General features: G+C 30.0%; 2 protein-coding genes across 4 annotated transcripts; both read left to right on the forward strand.

The window, feature by feature from the left end:
• Positions 1-1,059: 1,059 nt before the first annotated feature.
• On the forward strand, positions 1,060-4,262 carry LOC657156 (clavesin-1). Its single transcript, XM_008194223.3, has 6 exons — positions 1,060-1,340; positions 1,385-1,544; positions 1,595-1,841; positions 3,760-3,870; positions 3,918-4,020; positions 4,071-4,262. The coding sequence occupies exons 1-6, from the start codon at positions 1,196-1,198 to the stop codon at positions 4,217-4,219; spliced, it is 915 nt and encodes a 304-aa protein (XP_008192445.1). The 5' UTR covers positions 1,060-1,195; the 3' UTR covers positions 4,220-4,262.
• Positions 4,263-4,915: 653 nt separating this feature from the next.
• On the forward strand, positions 4,916-16,895 carry LOC657723 (cytochrome P450 4C1). Of its 3 annotated transcripts, XM_015979650.2 has the most exons (9): positions 4,927-5,639; positions 5,690-5,881; positions 5,930-6,115; positions 6,170-6,236; positions 10,212-10,338; positions 10,418-10,808; positions 10,922-11,101; positions 11,159-11,332; positions 16,734-16,895. In XM_015979650.2, the coding sequence occupies exons 1-8, from the start codon at positions 5,453-5,455 to the stop codon at positions 11,326-11,328; spliced, it is 1,500 nt and encodes a 499-aa protein (XP_015835136.1). In that variant the 5' UTR covers positions 4,927-5,452; the 3' UTR covers positions 11,329-11,332; positions 16,734-16,895. The 3 variants fall into 3 exon arrangements, with proteins under 3 accessions (XP_015835137.1, XP_008192462.1, XP_015835136.1); XM_008194240.3 differs by lacking the exon at positions 16,734-16,895 and having other exon boundaries at positions 4,926-5,639; positions 11,159-11,338; XM_015979651.2 differs by lacking the exons at positions 10,922-11,101; positions 11,159-11,332 and having other exon boundaries at positions 4,916-5,639.
• Positions 16,896-22,063: the final 5,168 nt, after the last annotated feature.

The raw sequence follows: 22,063 nt of genomic DNA on the forward strand, positions 1-22,063 counted from the left end.
AAAAAATTCTTTACATTTCCAATTCACCCTCATCACAAGGGCAGTCGATCAATAGTCATAGCATCGATTAATTTATTGAAACAATAATTATTGTTTTGTCAAATAATAAATAAGTTAGAGTCCGCAAAATATTGTTATGACGACTTTAAGTACTTGTCCTTTAGAATGACATTTTGCAGAGTCAAAGCAGTTCCTAAGGGAGCGTGTACCAAAATAGTATATTATGATACGAGTTTTATAAGACGCATTTTGTGGCACGCACGAATTTAGTAATAGAGTAAGTGCGATAAAATGCCTATTAAACGAGATATCATACAGTATTTTATCTACTTCGCACTTTTTGTACAAAAATAATTAATTTCGAAATATAGAGAATTTTGTGGCAGTTGACAACATTGTCAGACAGTGAAATGAAATTAATAATTTGGACCGACCCTAGTTTATTCGTACAAATGTATTCTGAAAGTGTCCAAGACATTTTGCAATGTATTCCTTAACAAATACGAGCTTTTATGGCAAATACGTAGAATTTGAAAATTGGCTGAAGGATAATGATTAATGAGATCTCAAATTACTTACTTGCACTGGCTTTTGAAGTTATGTTTGTACATTACGTTTGAAAGGGCCACATATCAGGGCTGGTACAAAAGCCTCTAAACGTTCGTATTTGATTAATTTGATTAAATTATGCACTTGAAACAGGTGCCGATTGACACTGACAGTTCTCTCAGATAATTGTCAAAAAACCAGGTTGTCAACATTATCCAACTAAATTACCCTGGTTTTTAGCGTAATTATTATAGCACTCCGTTGGATATTTCGATAAGCAAATCGCGTATGGTAATGACCTCAATACGAAACCGAAGTAGAAAAATAATATTAGAGTACAGTAGGGTACAAAATTAGATTTTTATTGTATTGCAATTTTCTTTAGATTGTATTTGTATTTCGCGGCTAAATCCTGATTAACAATAAAAATTTGAATAGTTATTTTATTAAAAAAATCAGTAACTTTGTTAATTTTTTCTTGATACAGTATAGCCAAACAAATTCTTGAAGTAAAACTCATTCGGCCTTTAACATCTGTGTTTACACTTAATTATCTTATAAACACAAACTTGTTAATGACACCTATAAAAAAGTAAACAATGCGGCGATTAGATCGCATTTGCCTTGAATATCTGCAAGCGTCTTCATGAATCCAAATATTTTTCACATCGACGAAAATGTGCGCAAAAATGCCTTAGAAGAACATAACAAGACGGAAGAAACAGCTAGAGAAGATGCGAAAACAATCCAAATATGGATGAAAACACAACATCACCTGCCTGAAGTCATGGGTAAGTTAACAGTTTGAAATAATGTAGAATCAATTTTTGTCTAGATGAGGCCAAAATTATCAATTTTTTATTTATGAATAAATTCAACGTCGAAAAAACCAAACGCAAAATTGACACATATTACACTGTGAGGTCGTTAATACCGGATTTTTTTGAACAAACCAATCCAAAATCGCCACTAATGCGCGAAGTTGTCGATGCTTTGTAGGTAAATAAAAAGAATTACCAATTTTGGTTTCATAGTTTATTTTAAGATATTTTGGAGTGTGTCCGAAAGCCCTAAATGACAAACACAGAGTGTTTATAATCAAAGTAAGAGAATCGAATAAATTTGGACCTCGTGAATTGGTTATGCATTCTGCGAATGTGACAGAAATGCGTTTGTATGAGGACTGTTTTGGAAGTGGAGAAATTTTGATTTTTGATATGATTAATGTTTCATTAAGCGATTTGAAAAAACTTACTCCAACTGTGGTGGCGAAAATTCTTGCGATTTTTCAGGTACATATAATTTTTCGGTTTTTCACTATTTCAGTTTTTTATTATGTGATTGTGTTTTTTTTTATTTTGTACTTACGTAGTTTTTAGTCTCTGATTAATTAATTTTCTAATGGTTTTATTCGCTGTTTTTTAGTTTTTTCAGTATTTTCGATTTTCTTATACTAAAATTTTTTTTGGTATAGTGGGTAGCAAAACCAAATATCCAAAACACTGTGTTCTATTTCATATATTTATATTTTAAAGTTTTGTCTGGAGTTCACTTTTAAGTAACAGCAACTATTATTTTAATGATGCCAACACAAACATTTCAATCAAACGGTATCGCCGTGTTGTAAATTTGAAATAGAACACAGTGTTGTGGATAATTGGTTTTGTCACCCACTTTATTTCACTATTTAATATTCAATTTTTTATTTTTTAAATTTCTATCCAGTTTTCTAGTTTTGTAGTTTTTATCTTTAAGTTCTTTAGGTTTTTTGGTATTATTTTTGTTCTTAAATCAAAATTCCTAAGTCTTTTGCTTTGTAAGAAAAGCAGTTTTTTCTACAATTGACAAAAAACACGCGTTTACGCATTAATCTTAATGCACAAAGTATAGGTTTTTTGCGCACTGTAATGTCAAAATTACTGTGATTTGCGCTTTGTACGCGTCTCAACATTTCTAAACGTAAGAATAACTATTACTAATTAATTTGCAGTTAAAAACACTGCAATTGTAGAAAAAACCTAATAAATGTTTTGATAAAAAAAACAACATTCTCAAACACAAAGATCCTTTGCTTTGTGTGCTTAATATAAAAAGGGTACAAATTAAATGCACAGTATTTTATTTAAACGACAAGTATTTTTGATCAGTAAAAATAATAAATACACAGTAAAAGTCATAACTGCACAGTAAAAATAATAAATGCACAGTAAATAATAGAATCTCAAAACATTATAACAATAGAATCTCAGTTTCTAGGTTTTTTATTATTTAAATTTTTTAGTTTTATAGTTCAATAGTCTTTTAGATTTTTAGTCATTCATTCTCAAAGGGCCGGTTTACCGACGTATGTTTTTTAGTTTATTCCCTGTTTCAGATGTTATTGTTTTACAGTTTTTTACATTTTCAGTTGTTCACTTAATCAGTTTTTTAGTCTTTAAGTTTCTTAATTTTTCTCTCTATTTTGTTTTCAATCCATTAGACACTCTATTAGAAAATTTCCTTAATATTTTTTTGTTTTGGTTTCATATATTTTAGCCTTTTAGTTCAAGTTTTTTAGTTTTTTTTAGTATTTCATAACTTTAGGCTCAAAAGTTTCTTATTTTTTAGTGTTTGAGATTTAATTTTTTCAGTTCTTTATTTTACAATCTGTCAATAAGTGAATGTAGTAGGTACCTTAAAAGTTTGCTGCTTCTTTCTAGAAGAAACGAATAATATTAGTATATGAAAAATTTGGTTTAACTGGTTGCCTGAATAGATAAAAATTGGTACTTTCACAAATTTGATGGAAATAAAATAATTAAATGCGGCAAATTCAAATTCCAGAATCACCTGAGCTCCTACACTCTTTTATGAAAAGTCGATTTTTATTTTTAAATATTTTTGATTTTTCTGGTTTTATAGTTTTTTATTCTTTCATCAGTCATTCGGCATTAAGTAGTATTCAGTATAAATATTTAGTAAGTTTTTAAGTTTTTCACTGTAAAATACTTTTTCAATTTTTTATTTTTATTTTCTAATTTTATAGTTTTTCAGCCTTTACTAAGTTTCTTATTTATCTCAGTGTTTCACATTTTCAGTTTTTAAATTTTTTAGTCTTCCAATTATTCACTTTCTCAAAGTTTTAGTCTAAATTTTCTAGTTTTTCAATTTCTTATTTATAGTATTTTTGGTTTGCATTATATTAATTTGATTTTTTTAACATAATTTTAGAAAGTGTATTCAATTCGTTCGGAAGGAATTTACATCCTTAACAGTCCCTCGTACGTATCCGTCGTAATATCAATTTTGAAATCTGTTTTAAAGCCAAAAATATTCGAAAGGGTCTGTATTAAACCAGCAAAATTCTGCTTGTAATTGTCTTGTTTAAGGTACAAGTTTGTGAAAACACTGATATTTTAAAAACAATTATCTCCAGCGAAGATATCCCAAAGGATTACGGTGGCGAAGGACCAACACTTGAAGAATTGCATGGTGTGGTCAACATTTGGTTTCCTAAATGATTTTTCTAAGTTTTTTTTAAGAAATGGTGAATCTGAAACTGGCTTTTTATCAAGATCGGTTTGACGAATTGGATCATTTAAGAGTAGATGAAAGTTTAAGAGCTGAGAAGCTTAACACAGAGGAGATATTGGGAATTTATGGCAAATTTAAGAAATTTCACTTTGACTGAGTTTAAGGTAGAAATGTACAAATAAATAAAAATTCAATGTTTACGTGTTTATTTTATTTTGTAATCGTTAAAAAATATTGCGAGTACAATTTTTGTTTCATTAACAATAATAAATGTAATAATATATAAATTAAATAAAAAAATTCAAAATTCATTTGAAATTGCTTGGAATTATTTAGGAGTATTTGAAATAATTAGAGTTATCTTTGAAATTTTCAGATTTATTGGAACTATGTGTGAATTTGTGGAATTACTAGATTTCTGTTAGGAATTACTTACTAGAAATTGTAATTTATATACCTTAAGTAGTAATCTGGAATTACGGAATTAAGTCGGAATTTCTGGAATTTTTTTTAAATTACTGAATTTGCATGGATTATTGGAGTTACGGCTGAATTTTTTTAGAATTACTGAAATTTCGACCGAATTTTTTTTGGAATTGGATTCCGTCGCACACAATTTTGTAAATGAATTGAAATTTTTTGAAATTATATTGATGTATTTGGAATGATTAAAATAATTTTTTGAATATATAGAATTACTGAGTTATTAATGAATTACTTTAATTCTTTTGGGAATTACTGTAATTTTTATGAAATTATCCGAAATTACTTGTAAATTTCGGTGGATAGTTTTTGAAATTACTAGAGTTTCGATCCATTTTCTTTGAATTGGAATTAGGAATTGGAATTTTTTTTTCAAGTTACGTTATGTAGAACAACTATTATGAATCACTATTTCATAACAAATTGCCAATTAGTTTAACTGTAATTAATTTAAAATAAAATACTTGAAAAGTGTACTTCTCATTGAAGTGGGATACTGATTATTTAATTTGTTTAGTTCTACGGTCAAAAAAATTACAATTAGTGAGAAATTTCCTAATGCCAATGACTTCTCAAAAAACTGTCCACATCTAACAACAAGTTTGAAACTCTATGGGTCGATTTACAGAAAGCGAAATTAAGACTTAATTCCGAATTAAACTAATTCGAATTAAGTTGCTATTTATTCTAGGGTTACCATTTAAAAAATGCATTGACAAAAGTCAAGTTATTCTCGAATTAAAATTTGATTGCAATTAAAATGTTCTGTAAACCGGCTCTACATTTTATACATAATAACTATGAGTGACGTTGCACTGATTTATATAATACTATTTAAGGTTTTAATAATTTATTCCGACTCTTGTTGGTTGTTTACATTTGTGAAAAACAGTTTAGCTAATAAATAATGGGTGCTCGATTTTCCTTTGATTTAAAATGTGTACTATTGTACATATCTGTGCTTTTGTTGTTAGTCTTTCTTTTAAAATACGTGTGGAATAAACGATTTTTGTATTACTATGGTTCAAAAATTAGTGGTCCTTTTGCCTTACCTTTGATCGGAAGTGCGTACTATTTTACAGGAGGAGCAAAAGGTGAGGATTTTTTCTTTTGAAAATTACAATTATAATTTCGAAAATTGTAGTTTTGTACGATAAACTCTGGCAAATATGTGAAAAATATCAACCCTTAGCTAAAATTTGGTTAGGCCCTCATTTGATGGTAATTCCATCACATCCAAAAGATGTTGAATACTTGTTACACAATTTTGTAAGTAAAGGACAATTATACGAATATATAACTCCATTATTTGGACATGGATTATTAACGGGAACTGGTAATGAAAAGAAAAACTGTGTTTTTATTATTGTGTTAATTTTTTTAGTTGAAAAATGGAAGGATCACAGAAAACTAATCAATGCTAGTTTTAATTCAAAAATTTTAAATTCTTTTATCGATATTTTCGTCACACATGCAAAGAGTTCGTTAGATGTGTTTAAGGAGTTTTGTGGGAAAGGACAAGTCGATATATTACCAGTTTTCTTGCGAATTAATATTGATGGAATTTGTGGTAAGTACAATATTATTTTTTTGAAAATATTATTTTGATTTTGGTGTTATTAAGAAACTGCAATGGGAGTAAAACCTGGCACTTTGAGCGATAGATATGATTATTTGGATTGGATGATGAGGTAAGGTTTTTAAAAACATTTAAATTGCATTAAACGGTTAGTTTTGTAATCGTTTTTGTACTTAGTTAATATGCGTATGAAAAAATTGTAATTAATTTATATTATTTTGCTTTTGGATTTATTAACTAAATTTCTAAGTTTTCTACAGTTTTGTGTAGAATTGTTTTTTATCTTTTTGCACGACTGAGCTCTATTTGATTGTTTACTAGGCCTGTTTACAAGACAGTGTGTGGTGTTTACTAGTTGCTACGTCGAAAGGCGTCAGTAAGTAAATTAGGCGTCGGTAAGTAATTTTGTCGACGCCTTGGACGTAGCAACCAGTAAACATAACCTGCTGTTTTGACAATTATTTTGACATTATTTAATAATTTAAACAAAAAATTAAGAATCGTGCAAAAACGCCATAAGCATCACGAACGTTTATGAGTCGTTTCGACTTGTAATTTCTTAGTTTTTTAGTGCCTAAGTGTTGCAGTTTTTCAGTTTCTTAGTTTCTCAGTATTTTCTAATTGTTTCATATTCTCATTCTTTTAGCATACCACTTTTTTACTTTTCAGTTCTATAGGGCGTCTCATCTAAGACTTTCGACCTAGATATCTCAGATATTTGTCAATAGATTTTTATATAATTTAAAACGCAGATATTTTAGAAGGTAAAGATTAAAAACCAATTAATGCAACAACTCTAGTCTTAAAAATGTGATTTTTACATGTTTTTTTAAAATGTTAAATCACTTAAGAATTGTTTTAAAAAATTCATTGTTTTTAAAGAACACTGTGAGAAAAAAATCATCCTTGAAAGACGTTTGTTTTGTATAAAAAAAAGAAAAAAAAACTGTTAAACGTGGGTACTGATGTAAAAGCGTACATCCCTGTGAAACAGATGCGCACTGCCACTGAATTTTGGCCACTTCTACTCGCACAACCGCACCGTAAGTGTCTCGCAAGTGATATTACACATTTGTTTATCATCCTTACAAAGTTAAAAAACAATATTTTTGATTTACTTGTTGTACTGGATGCTTTAATTCTTTCAAAAAAGACTAAAATACTGATCAACAACTGAAAATTTGTAGACACTTGAACGTTCAGAAGTTTGGAAATATTTCGTACATTGCTGATTGGATTCTCTTCAAAAGCTTGAATTACAGCCCCAACCGGGACCCCAACTATTTCATCGTTTCCAGTGATATGTTTTGTACCCATTCGATTTAGCTCACGTACGCTTTCTGTGTCTTCAAATTATTGCCGATTCTTTGAACTGTAATTTTATAACAAGGTGTTGACAAATAACTGCAATATTAAAAGCTCGAAAGTCTTAGGTGAAACACGCTGTTATAGCACGTCTTTCAATTCCTTCATTTTTTAGAGGTTAAATTTTGTTGTTTAGAAGAGTCGTAAATCTCATTTCATTTCATAGTAGAATTTTTGACAGCACATTTGAATTTTTGGAGTGAAATAAAGTACAAATTAAGAGTTTCTGTGTAAGAAAAGAACTCTGTGTTAAGCTAAATCTCAGCGACAAATTTTGAGCCTAGAAAACCCACCAGAAACTCACAATGAACTAAAATGGGATACAAACTTTTCATTTCTCAGTTCTTTAGATTATCAGAATTTAAATTTTTTAGATCCTAAGTTCTCAGTTTCTTAAATTTTTAGTTTTTAGGTATTTAGAATATCAGGTCAGGTCATTATATTAACTAAAGGTTTCTCAGTGTTTCGTATATGAGCTTTTTAGTTTTCCGGTCATATATTTTCTCAGAGTTTTATTTAAGTTTTTCAGTGGTTTAATGTCTCGAAGTTTAATAAGTTTTGTTATTTCTTAGAATCACCTTTTAAAAACTTTCGTTTTTAATTTTTTTTTGTTATTAGGATTTTATCCTCTCAGGTTCTCAGAGTGTTAGTCTCTCAAGTGTATTAACTACCCTTAGGGTAGGTTTATAGAAGTCATTAGTAGTCAATAATTTAATCTTCAGTTAGATGCCTGATTAACTGGTCACGTGATCAAATTAACCCAATCTGATTGGTACATTCGTGTTGTTAATTTTTTATCAACGTGTTAAATTTTAATGAAGATTTCTGTAAATTTGCACATAGAATATCAGATTTGTGTTAAGTTTTATTTTGTTCACTTTCTAGTTTAAGTTTTCAAATTTTTTAATCACTTTTTTAAGTTTTACAATATCTCATCTTGTTACTTTTGTCCATTTTATTTTTAATTTTGATAAATTAATTTTTTAAGTATTTCAGCTTTTCGGACCTCAAGTAGCTTAATTTTTAAAGTATCAGTGTCTTAGCCAGTTATAGTTAAAGAATAATCAGGTTTGCATTTTTTTAAATAAAAAAATATTTTTTTGTTTCAGGTTTAGTCAGTTAATTTTTCAGTTCTTCAAGGTTCTCAGTTTCTTAGTTTTCTAGTCTGTTTCATTTTCAATTGTTAACTTTTTACTGTTTTCAGTACATTATTCTCTTGGAATATTATTATTTAATTTATAATTTCTCTAGTTTTATATTTTTTCTGTCTTTTTGGTTATTTAGTTTCTCGGAGTTTTATTATTCCAATTTCCCAGCATTTTTGTTTCCCAGTACTTGAGCTTTTATAGTTTTTCTTCCTTTTTCAGTGTTTCGGTTTCTTATTGTTTTAGTTTGTCACCATTTCAGTTCTAAAAGCTCTACATTTTGTAGGTTTTCAGTTTCTCGGTGCCTTAGAAGGTCAGATTTGTACATTCATTTTTCTACAGTTTAGTTTTACAATTTTTTTTTTGGTTTAAAATTGTTAGTTAGTTGTTAGTTTAGTTACTCTGTTTCTCGATTATTCAGTGTTTGAGTCATTTTGTTTTTTAGTGACTGAGAACCGGTTTGCAAAGAAATTTTAGTTCTAGATTAACTTGACATTTGTCAATGGATTTTAAATGGAAATTTAATTCGAATTAGTTTAATTCAAATTTAAATCTTAATTTTGCTTTCTGTAAACCGGCCTTAAGAATTTCAAGTTTTTCATTTCTAACTTTTTCAGATTTTTACTCATTTAGAATATTTTAGTTTTCAATTTATTTATTGTCTTCTAGTTTTGTAGCTTCTCCCTTTTTAGTCATTTAATTGTCTAGAGGTTTAGTCTCCTAGTTTCTTTTAGAGCCTTACAAGTTTCGAAGATTCTTAGTTTTTGAACTTATTTTCTTAATCTTTCACATTTCATTTCCAAGATTTTCAACTTTTTACACTTCTAGAATATTGGATTTTTAATTTTTTTAGGTTTTATCTAGTTTTATAGTATAATAATTTCTTGGAGTTCAATCTTTTATTTTCAATTTTCAATCTTTTTTGTTTTGCAGAATTTGTACATTTCATTTTTTAAGTTTCAGAATCTTGCATAGTTTTAGCTATTTATTAATTTATTAGTTTTTTCTAGTTTTTCAATATTTTAGTTTTTCAGCTTTTCAGTTTTTTACGTTAAGTTCTTTCCATTTCCTTAGTTTGATGGTGTTTACTTTTGCAGTGTTCGGTGATTTCAGTCTTTATGTTTCTGTTTAGGTACTTTAGTTTAATTTTAAGTAAGTTCCAGTATTTTAGTCTTCTAGTCTCTCAGTGTTTTATCAACTCAAAAATGTCGAATTTGCATTTTATTAATTTTTTCACTTTTTAGTTTTATAGTTTGTTTAGGATTCTCAGTGTTTTATTGTCAGTGTTTCAGTTTCTCTATTTTCTCTTAGTTTATTATAGTTTCTTTCTTCTTTCGTATTTTTACCTCTAAATATTTTCAGCTTTTAAGTTACTTAGAACATCAGTTTTTTAATTTTATAACTTCCTTCTAGTTTTATACTTTCTCAGAGTCTTTTAATTCATACTATCGTAATTTCTCTCAATTTTTGTTTCTCTGTTTTGCAGTTCCTAAATTTCTTATAGTCTCTGTGACTTAGCTATTTACGTATTCATTCATAGTGTTTCCACACCTTTCTCTTAACTATACATTTTTAAGGGCTGAACATCTAATAATGGTTCGAATGTTTCGACCATGGCTTTATCCCGATTTCATTTGGAAAAATACTAATATGGGCAAAGAACAAAAACAACTTTGCAAAAAGTCTTGGAAATTTATTGCAAACGTATGTAATTAATAACTGTTTACAATTTTTACTCTATTTCTAGTCGAACAACTTTGTCTATTATTGTTTTTTTGTGTAGATCATTAAACAAAAGAGGGGCGAAAAGATAAACACACTTCATAACGATTTAAAGAAATTATCTTTTCTGGAATATTTCATTGATTTGACCGACGAACAGCAAAAATGGTGTGAAAAAGAGTTGATAGAAGAAGCCCAAACAATGGTATTTACAGGAAGTGGCTCTTTGGCTATAACAGAGTGTTATGTACTCCTTATGTTAGCCATACATCCAGAAATTCAGGAAAAAATATACGAGGAGCTTCTTACAATTTTTGGAAACTCTGATCGAGATTTATGTTTCAAAGATTTAAGCAAACTTTGTTATCTTGATCGTGTGATAAAAGAAACGTTGAGACTATTTCCCATTGCGCCCTACATTGCTCGTCTTCTTGATTCAGATATACACATGGGTAAGTACTATTTATTTCGTAAAAAAAAATGTTAATGACTTTAGTGTATTGATTGTTCATCGCCTTCATTAACAAATAAATTCCAATAAGAATTTTTTAAACTAAATTTTTAGAAAAGTATGTGATACCTAAAGGCACATTTGCTCTAATTCCAATCACTTATCTGCAAAGGAATTCGAATTTATGGTCGGAACCTTTAAGGTTTGATCCTGATAGGTTTCTTCCCGAGCAGGTTGCGACAAGGGAGCGGTGTGTTTATTTACCATTCAGTTATGGTTCAAGAAATTGTATAGGTAACAAAATTAATCAATTTTTTGGGCTATGATGTTTATAAGTGTATTAAATTTCAGGTCTAAAATATGCTGAAATTTCTTTAAAGGCTACTCTTGCTACCATACTGAGAAAGTACAAAGTAACGTCTTGTATTTATAAAAGTGTGGAAGAAATTGAATTCGAATTTACAATGTTTATTAAACCCACAAGAGGTAGTTTTGTACAAATAGAAGAAAGAATAAGATGATTAGGTTTTTGTTATTATTTTTATTAATGTTGTAGTTATAGTAACTAAATAATAGTAGTTTATTATACAAGTAAAGAAAAGTTTTTCAACGAAACATTGTTGAAAGTACAACAATGTTTCGTTCAAAAACTGACTAAATGGACTGAAACAAGTTGTCAAGCTAATTTAGTTTTTTTTATTAAGTTTTCGAAAAGATGTTTGAAAAGGCTTTGATTTTAGTTTAAAAACGTGCTAAAAAATCGAAAAGACAACAATTTTTTAGTTTAAGAGAACTGTCGGAGAAAACTTGAAATTGTGGTTATAAAGACTTTGATGGTGAATTAATATTTTTTTATTTTTAGGCTTCTTTTGATCGCACTGAATATTATTTTAAAAACTAATTAAATTCAATCAACTGTGTCTTCTACACTCAAATAAATTTATTCGCTCTAATGGCAATTTTTGTTTAGACCTCCCAGTGGTAAAAGTTTACCTAATTTCGCCATAAAACTGGATTTTATAATAAACAATTAATAAAAAAAATTACACTGCAATATTTGCAATTTTCTTTGGTTCTTTGATCTAAAAAGTAACATAATTTCTTCTTAGATTTTGTTGCTTTAACGTGTAAGAAACAATGTTTGTTCTTGTCTTCACTTTATAAACTTTAAAAAGCAAAAATAATATTTAATAATTTTCGTTTTCGTGTGGTGATTTTTCAATTTCTTTAAGCAATATCTGGAGATAGTTTTTGGTTCAGAAAATTTGCTAGAAAAAGGTCAAAGTACTTTTAATCAAAACTTTATATAGTTTTTTGGGTTATTTTTTACCAAACTTCGCATATGAGATAATGAACTAAATCAGTTAATTGTTCAAAAATGAACCAAACTCTACAACGTGCCACATTTTCTATAAAACTGATCCATCAAAGTAGACTTTATTATAAATACTTCGAAAAGAACAGTTCACTGCAAAATATTTATTCATTTTATTTTTCTTGTAACGTTTCCTATTTGTGTAGTGAAAATTTTGATATGCAATTTTTGTTTATTTTAAAAGATAGACCTAAACATAATCGAGATAAAATGAAGAGAATAGCTTGAATAATTTTTTGTTGCAAAAACCATTTCGATATCTTTAACACTCAGTAAGTTATTGCAATTTAAAGTTACTAGAATATGCACTTGAAGTGGCAATGCCGCGTGTTTCCCTTTGTACTCGTAGTGCTGCCCAATTTTATCAGTTTTCTTTTCTCAAAACTAAAAGTTGCGTATTTACGTTAAAAACTACATTCATTGACTAATCTTTTGCAAAAAAATCTAGCTTTATCCAGAAGGAAGATATGACGATGTGAACGAAAAATTTGACCAATTTTAAAGCTTTTCAAGCATTTCTACAAAAACGTTTTTTTCATGATGAAGGCACTTCAAATAGAGAAAGTTAAACAAAAGCCACTTTATTCCTAAGAGTCCACTATAGGACCAAAAGTAGTTAATTTTCTACATAATGTTCATTGTTTGCGGGAAATAATGTTCAAAAAACACCAATTTTTTTGTTTTCAATTTTTTTTTCTGAATTGAATAAAGCACTGACAGCATTATAAAACACTTTCTCACCTACAAAACGCGTAGAAGAATGTAAGTTTCAACCACGTAAGTTACAACGGCTGTAAAACGACGGGAAAAATAGCAATTTTCCTCGGTGTTTTAATGCCGTTTTGAGTAATGATTTAATTATTATGTTTGAGTTATTTACGGATATATACTCGGGCTGTAGGTGTAAAAGTGTTTTAAAATGCTGCAAGTGCTTTATTTAATTCCGAAAAAAAACTGAAAACTGAAAAAAATTGGTGTACTTTGAACATTATTTCTCATCAACATTGTGTGTTAAAAAGAAAATAAATTACTTTTGCACCTGTAGTGACCTCTTCGGAATAAAGCTGCTTTTGTTTTGACTTGAAATTGTCAATCGTTAACTGGTAAAAAATCTTAAAACGAACTTGCGGTACTGGCCTGATATCAGCGATCCTTTTATTGTGCGCTCGCTTCAAATTAGTGTCGTACAATCATTTTAATGGGTAATAGCCGGGGAGCACTTACCTTAAAAACTGACTTATTTACTAAAGACTTATTCTTATGCAAAATTTTCTGCTGAATTCGAATTCGAATTTAGTTTTTCATTTGAAGTTGCCTTCATCATGAAAAAAAAACGTTTTTGTAGAAATTCTTGAAAAACTTAACATAGGTCCAATATTTTATTTTCATCGTCATACCTGCTTTGTGGATAAAGATAGAAAAATCGTTTTGTTTGCAAACGATTGCTCAATAAATGTAGTTTTTAACGCATATACACAACTTTTAGTTTTAAGAAAATAAAACTGAGAAAATTAGGTAACACTAGGAGTGGAGTATAGAAAAAAATAAATATGCGTATGGTGGTAATGCCATCACCCAAGTGCCAGAGTTTTCAGGTCGCATCTACAGCCTCTGACCTGACCTAAAGACCACTAGTAGTGACCGGGACCGACGGCTTAACGTCTCCTCCGAAAGACGAGTTAGTTAGTATAGAGCTGGTACGGAACAACGTTTTTGCGGAACAGTTCCGAACTGTTCCTGTTACCGACTGATATCTGTTCCAAATACCTGTTCCTGTTCCAACGCAAGTCGCGTTGAATGTAAAATGAAATTGTTACCGATGCCTATAACAATTACTCCGTCTGGCTTGGTTCTGTAGCGTACGGTGGAACTCATAGGAACTCAAATTATGACGCATCACAAGACTTAAAGTCGAATGTTGTTCCTCATAACAATACAAGTGGAATAAGTGAATTGCAGTTGATTTATATCGAGGGAGCACTTCTTTACACATTACACAAACATAAATGAGTTTGAAAATTTGTGAGATGACAATTTCAATCTTTCGATTAGAGAGAATGAAACCGATTTTAGATGTTTAAATTTATTGTATTTTTTTTTAATTTCACAAATAATTAATTAATACGATTAAATCTACCTATCTACGAGCAAACAAGAAAATAATCAAGCCAATCAAAATAAAATTTAAAATAATTTTCGAATTTTCTTACCTATATTTAATTTATCAAGTTAAACTATTATTCTATTATTTTTCATTATAAAATTATATTATATTTAATTTTATTTTATATCCATTTTTGATTCCTGTTTAATTTCTTTAACCATAATTTACGATAAAAATAAGACGCCGCATTTGCAAAACATTAATAGTGTAATTCGATACTAAATAATGAAACATCTAAGTATGTGTCGTTGAGGGAGAGTACCGAGCCCGAGTCCGAGCCCGAAATCGAGACCGAGACCATGCGGATATTCGCAGAGAACGCCGAGTAACAGTAACAAAAACAATTTTTGGAAGTCTAGGAACAAATAACATCGATCGCGATATGACGAGACCAGTATCCCTTCCAGTGTGAAAGTTGATAACTCGTGAGCATAAAACGGGCGTTGTTCCAAGTATCGCAGTAACTTACTTACAGAATGACGGAATAGTCACCGCATACCTGTTTCAGTATTAAATAACAGGTCCAGTATTTCCGTACCATCTCTAAGGAGTACTAAGGGAAATTCGCGGCAATGCCACTTCAAGCACATATCGCAGTAACTTTAAATTGCAATAACTTGTTGAGGGTTAAAGATATGGAAATGATTCTGGTACCAAAAACTTATTTAAGCTATTAGCTTCATTTCATCTCGATTATGTCGAGGTCTCTCATCTCGAAAATTTCACTAAACATATATGAAACGTTACAAGAAAAATGCTTTATCAGTTTTTTCAGTTTTCTCTTGTCTAAACCAAAACTTGTGTCTATTCGTTAGAATACACACATTGAAGAATCTTTTGCAAAAAAAAGTTTCTAGCTTTATTGAGAAGGAAGATACGATATTGTAAACACAAAACTTTATCAATTTTGAGTTTTTAAAAAAAATTCTCAGAAACGTTTTTTTCATAATGAAGACAATTCCAAACAAAAAATTAAACTGCAGATTCTAAATCAGTCTAAAACTTTGCATAAGAATCTGTTTAAAAAAACCTGTGTTCTCCAACTTATACGGACAAATAAATTATTAATTATTGCGCGCTACTGGTGGATCCTCTCCTGGCCAGTTCACGTATAGTACATAAAATATGTGACGGCAAATGATTTGTGGACAGTTACTATTTGAAACCTAGGAATTCTCCCCCTTATTTTTTCTTTTTTTAGTTCTATACTTTTAGATGTTTATTAGCTGTTACAAATCTATAAAAACGCCAACGCTGCATTTTCTCTAAAATTAGCTGTTATAAATTATTCATGCAATTCAGGAAAATAATAGCTAATGTAATTTATAGTTTCAATAAGAGATCTAATCATTAATAACTAATTATTATAATAATATATACATATATATATATATATATATATATATATATATATATATATATTATAATAACTAATAATAATTAATTAATAATATTTTACAATTTTCTCAATATTATTTAAAAAAATAATTTGGTAAAATGCGACGTTGGCGTTTTTATAGTTTTGAAACAACTAATAGATTCCCAATTTATCAGTTTTTCCGATTTCTTAATTTTCCAACATTTTCGCTTCTCAGTGTTTCTTCCTTTAGGTCTCTCAGAGTTTTAACTATTTAAAATGTTGACTTTTTAATTTGTCATTTTTTATGACTACACTTTTAAGTTCTAAAGTTTCTTAGTGTGTCAGTGTCTCCGTTTTGTAGCTTTTCTATTCCACCGTTTTTTAGTTTTTATACTTTTTATGTCGTAGCTCAATGTCGTAGCTATTTATAATGATAGTGTTGCAGATTATTAGATTTTACATGCGCTTTACAATTGCATGGTCTATAACTTTTGTCTGACCTATTTTAATGATAACATTTACCGTTTACGAGAAAAATTGCAATAACCGATACATTTAAACTTTAACCTTGAATATTTTTTTTTGAACACATGGAATCGATTGGGACTTTTGACATGTTATTTGTAATCGTGTCCTAAAGATCTGTACCAATGTTCAGCTCTATGCGAATTTTTGACTGGATTACTATAGTTTCCCAGAATTTTAGCTACTTAGAATTCAGTTTTTCAATTTATTAATTTCTCCAGTTTTCAGTTTTATATATTTTTTGCTCTTACAGCAATTGGTTCTCAGTAGTTCAGTTACCTGTTTAATTTCTTAATTTTTTAATGCCTTGGAGCTAAGAATTCAACTCTAATGAGTAATGTCATACATTTTTTTCGGAACGGTTTAAACGATTTTTTTATTTAATGACGTGCTTAAAAACTTAGAATACAGCCATTCCATTTTAACAATGGGACACTGCACAAATTTTTAGATTTTATTTTCAATTTTTATGAACAGTATAGAAGTGAATTTTTCTTTATAGTGATTTTGGACCGAACGGTTGGCATTTTTGACGAGCGCGGAGCGCGAAAAGTGACAAGCGGTATCCGGGGCATTGTGGGTACGATGGCGAGCTAGGCAGTTAGGCCCGAAAGTCCTATTAAATTATAGCAGTTTATTGCGAATAAATCGTGTTGTTTTGAAATGTGAGTTTGATTCTCGAGTGCCCCTAGTGATCCGTTACAATAGGAACTTTGTAGTATCTGTAAAAAGGTTTGCAACCTACAATTAGACCCACATTTCTAAAATTTGAAATACGAGCAGGAAAAATAAATACGGACAGGACACAAAAAAGACCTCACATTTTTATCGTTGAACAAGCGTTATAAAATTCTATTAATTAAAAATGCACTAATTCCAATAATTATTTTTAAGTAAAAGGAGGAACCTGTTGAAACTTTTAAATCCACAGAACCGGAAGAATAAGGTAATGTGCAACAATTTCTGATAAATTTACTTTTAGTTTACACATGGACGGGACAAAATTACATGTGAAAATAGCATTAAAAAAATCAGTCAAACAGATTTTAATTATTACAGACTTTAACAATAGTAAAATTGAAATGTGGAAATTAAAAATTTCTAGTTTTGTTTAACAACGTAAGAAATAAGTACAAGATTTTATGTTTGTGATAACGAACGGGACAGCAAAAGATATGGTATAAAGATAAATTAGTGGATTACATTATTCATTATTTATTTGGTCCTTCGAGCCGGATCGCTTCCGATATGTTATTTGCTTGACGATGCATTCAATTAGTCACGTGACTATTCGATTGGTCTCCTTTTGGGCCGGAGCCATAATTATATACCTCAAATCTCAACGAATGTACATACCCCAGAAGTTCAGGCCAACTCGGAGTCAGGAAAGTGATACTTTGCTTGACGAGGAGGTCTGTTGCAGAAGACGAGGACGTTTTAGCATCCGAGTAATTCTGCAAGGCCTTAGAATCAAGCTAAGGCACTTTCCTGATGAGCTGATGTATTACGTTTTTTTATAAAATTGGCAAACAAGTTGACAGTGGAAAAGATATTTTGTTTGTTGAGCTCTGTTACAAAAATTAAGACACGTATTTCTCATACATCCTGTATATGTAAATTTTATAATCCAACGAATTACTTCAATTTAAATGATTATCCTCTCCCAAAAACTCGTTTGTCTCAAAATACATAAAATATAAAATAAATCATGTATTTTGAAAGAAACTTAACATTATTAAAGTCATTTTAAAATTTCGGTGTCAGGTTGCATTTTTTCTGGAATGGCTGCATATCCAAAATATAATATCTTCTTTAACTAAACTTTGTGTCTTCGTTGAATCGTTTTTGATGAAGTTTTGCTAAGTGGTATGTAACAATCATTTCAATTTAAAATAGAGTAGGCGGTTTTGAGCCTTGTGATTAAAATACTAGTGTAAACTGAGGAAAAAAAATGAATGTATTGAATATTACTGTTCCATACATTACTATTATTTGACCCTTCAGCTTGATTAATCATCAAGTTAAAAAACTGATAAAGCCTACTCTAATTATAAATTCAAATGATCGCATGATATTTTTACATGTTGAAAAAAACTTCTTGAAAAAAAATTACTTTTAAATAAAAAATGTGCTAGAATCCAAAAAAAAAATTTATTAAAATCATTAAAATAACACAATTTTGCCAAAATATACGTGCTTATATCTCTTTGGTTTAAAAACGAATTAAGTCGATCCAATCGGAGGTCGTACACTCAAATATTTTTTTTACATTAAGGAAAGTTTTCGATGACACTAAGGCCTCTTTAGTGTTAAAAATTAAAATTCGAATACTTGTTATCATATGTTTCCGTAAAAATGGACAAATAAGAACACCTAATTTACTGTAAAATATTGGATTTTTTATGGGCATTCTTCTACCTTCTACCGAAAAATTAACACAATTTCTTCATAGCTTTTAAGTTAACTTTAATGTTTGTCTGTGTTTAATGCCCTAATGGTTAAATAAATGCGTAACAGACATGTTGGAAAAAATAGTATACGCTGCTGAGAGCTTTAAATGAGCAAAATAAATTACCAATAAAAAAAGTTTTTATTTGTAGATGCGTTATTCACAAAATACAAGAAAAATTGAAGAAACTGTTTTAAAAAGTCTTGTTTTATTTTTCTTGATAACTTGTTAACTATTTTTACATACTTTTACTATATCTATGCTGTGTATCTATCACTTAATTTTTAATTCTAATTGTATTCGGCAAGTCGCAAGTGCCTCGATCTGTCGTAACTTGAGTAGGAACACCAAAACGAGCTATCCAATTTTCGTAGAAAGCTTTGGCACACGATTCAGCAGAAACATCGGACAATGGTATAGCTTCAGACCACGTTGTAAATCTATTAATCATTGTTCTTAAATATTGCTTACCTTCTGCGTGAGGTAATGGTTCAACAATGTCAACATGAACGTGAGTGAAACATGCTTCAGGATTGGTAAATGCACCAAATGGAGCATGTGTGTGTCGTTGATTTTTTTCTCGTTGACATCTGATGCATGTTTTGACCCATAAAGCAGTGTCTTTCTTCATGGAGGGCCAAAAATACTTTTTGATTATTAGCTTTGTTGAACTTCTTACTCCTGAATGTGCTAAATCATGCACTAGATAACTTTCATTGTCGTTTCTGGAATTGGCACTTGCAGCAAAAAATTATACTTTTCGTTCTGCTGCAATTTTTTCAAGTCCTAATCTGAATGCTGTACTTCTGCCAGAGTAGATAAGTTAAAATCAGATCTTGTAACACTTTTTGAGAGAGTATCAGCCCGACAGTTGTCTTTGACGTGATGTATGCCAGTGGAATATTGGGATACCAAGTCTAATTGTCGTGCCTGTCGTGGACTGCATTTATCAAGTGATTTCTTGAAAGCAAATACAAGTGGTTTGTGATTAGTGTAAATGATAAAGTTACTTTCTTCAAAGTGTAGAGTGCGTAGGAATAAGGAACACTTCACTAATGAAGGACACTTTATTCACCACACTACAATTCAGGAACAATAAGTTCTATAACTGAACTGTCTATGAGTTCTAAAAGCGAACTGTCTGTCAGCTTTACAATATGACTATTTATTTAGAAATAGAAATGCTATAGACGAAAGTAGCGTGGCCGACGAAAATGACATTTCGCTTCACTTGGAGTTCCTTTGTTGGGAATATACGAACTCTAGCTTCGCTCATTTGGCCGTTCTACTGAGCCTAGTACTAGTTTTCATTGTTGAAATTGATTCTATTTGACATTTCCCATTGCACGGCAGATCACGACCTCTACGTCGTTTGAGTTTAAAATTTTAGCTGTCAAGCGTTGTCATTTCGCCGTCATACCAAATGTTATCTCTTAAAAAAAATAAATAATTTGCTTATATATGCGTTAAGACCAAGATGGTGAGTTGAAATAGCTTCCAAAGAAGTTTTGTTCTTTTGGAAATGTCTAATTGAATCCCATTACGATAAAGAGTACGTATAATCACACTCAGAGACGCTATAATAATGAGCTTTTCCAGTGACTGATGTGATGGCCTAAGACTTGGAATAGTAAATACTAAGTATGTACAACACTTACTGCAACGAGTACAATAGAAAAAAAGACATAAGTAGTCAATAATTTGCTGTGAAAATCGTTTACGCAAAGTTTAGCATTTTACGTAATCTTTTAAGCTTTTGATTAAAAGAAAAAATACATTGAAAAATACCTAGGGAGTTCAAATATAAACTGGAATTTTAATTTCAAACAACTTTTTCACGTATTCTTCCTCTACCTCCATGCATATACACCATTCCTTTGGTAGTTTTGTATCTTTTTTGTAGAAGTTTTTTGGCTTAGTGCATTGCCAGTTATGTATAAGAGGTTCTACCGAGGTTCTTAGGTTCTCAGTGGACTTAAACACTTTAAAAGGAACGTTTTCAATTCATTATTACGTACGATAAAACTTCAATTTGTCATTTTACTCCAGAATTCAACTAAATCTAATCCAATTCAAAAAAAGTGACTACCATATTTTTCTAAAGCCGATAAATCAAAGTTGTAGTTTCAGATAGAAAAAACATGATTTCTTTATTTTGGAAGACCTATGGGGTTAAATACACGGATTTTTTGAAAATCAAACGTCCAAATGAATGCTCCTTACTACTTTTAATAGAAATTAAGTCTTCTTTTTGATCAAAAAGATAGAATCTTTCAGCAAGAGGTGTGATTTTGTTGCAAGAAAACGCCCTACCGCATATATGCCGTTCACGATGTATTTAGACACGCAGTAAGCCATGAAATTTTTTTGTCAGGTTGGCGCCAGGGCTTGAGATTTGAAGTAATTTTTGAATTTTGTCACTTAATTGTCAACACAAAATGCCGAAAGTGATTTCGGCTGAGAAAAAAGTATGTTTAAAAAGATGCTTCAACGAATACAAAGCGGATAGGCCAGATTTTACCAACGAGGACATTTATCAAAGGCTATCGCGTATCTTTGAGGTAGATATAACGTTTGTGTGTAAAAATATGAATTAATAATCCCCTCGTAGGTTAGTAGATGTTCAATAATTGATATACTAAAACAAGACTTTGAAAATCTAAAGCCTTCTTATTGTGCAAAAAGACCGAAAACAGATGTATTTTTAAATTTTGTATTCCGGAAAGATCTACAAAATCTCATTTGGGAGTATAACTCAAAAAATGAATACTTTACACTTGATACACTGTTAAAGCAAGCAAAAGACAATTTGGAATTTGATGGTGAACGAACTACTTTGTACAAAATTTTAAAGTCCATGGGTTATAAATATAAACTGGTAAATGGGAGAAAAATCTTATGTGTTTTTCTAAGGAAGTTTTTGCAATATCAAAATTCTAGTGAAAATATAATGTTTGTGTACTTGGATGAAACATGGATATACCAAAATGGTAGTTGCATTCGTCGCTGGATTCATAAAAATGACTTAAAAAGTAATCCCTCAAAAATCAAAAATGAAGGCAAAAGGTTCACTATACTGCATGCAGGGTGTCAGTTCGGCTTCCTGGAAGGATGTGACCTTTTACTGGATACAGCAAATAATGATCGAGACTATCATAAAACAATGAACGGCGAAATATTTCGGAGGTGGGTGATTAATCAATTAATTCCTGCTTTAGCAAAATCCAAAAAATATGCGTGGTCGTGATAGATAATGCACCGTACCATTCGATGCAGTTAAACAAACTGCCCTTATTTTCTGGTAATAAAACTGTAATGCAGGAATGGTTGATTAATCACAACATACAATTTGATAAAAATTTCACGAAAAAGCAGTTGTGGGA

Source organism: Tribolium castaneum, chromosome 9 (assembly GCF_031307605.1).
Source record: "Tribolium castaneum strain GA2 chromosome 9, icTriCast1.1, whole genome shotgun sequence".
NCBI classification, from domain to species: Eukaryota; Metazoa; Arthropoda; class Insecta; order Coleoptera; family Tenebrionidae; genus Tribolium; species Tribolium castaneum.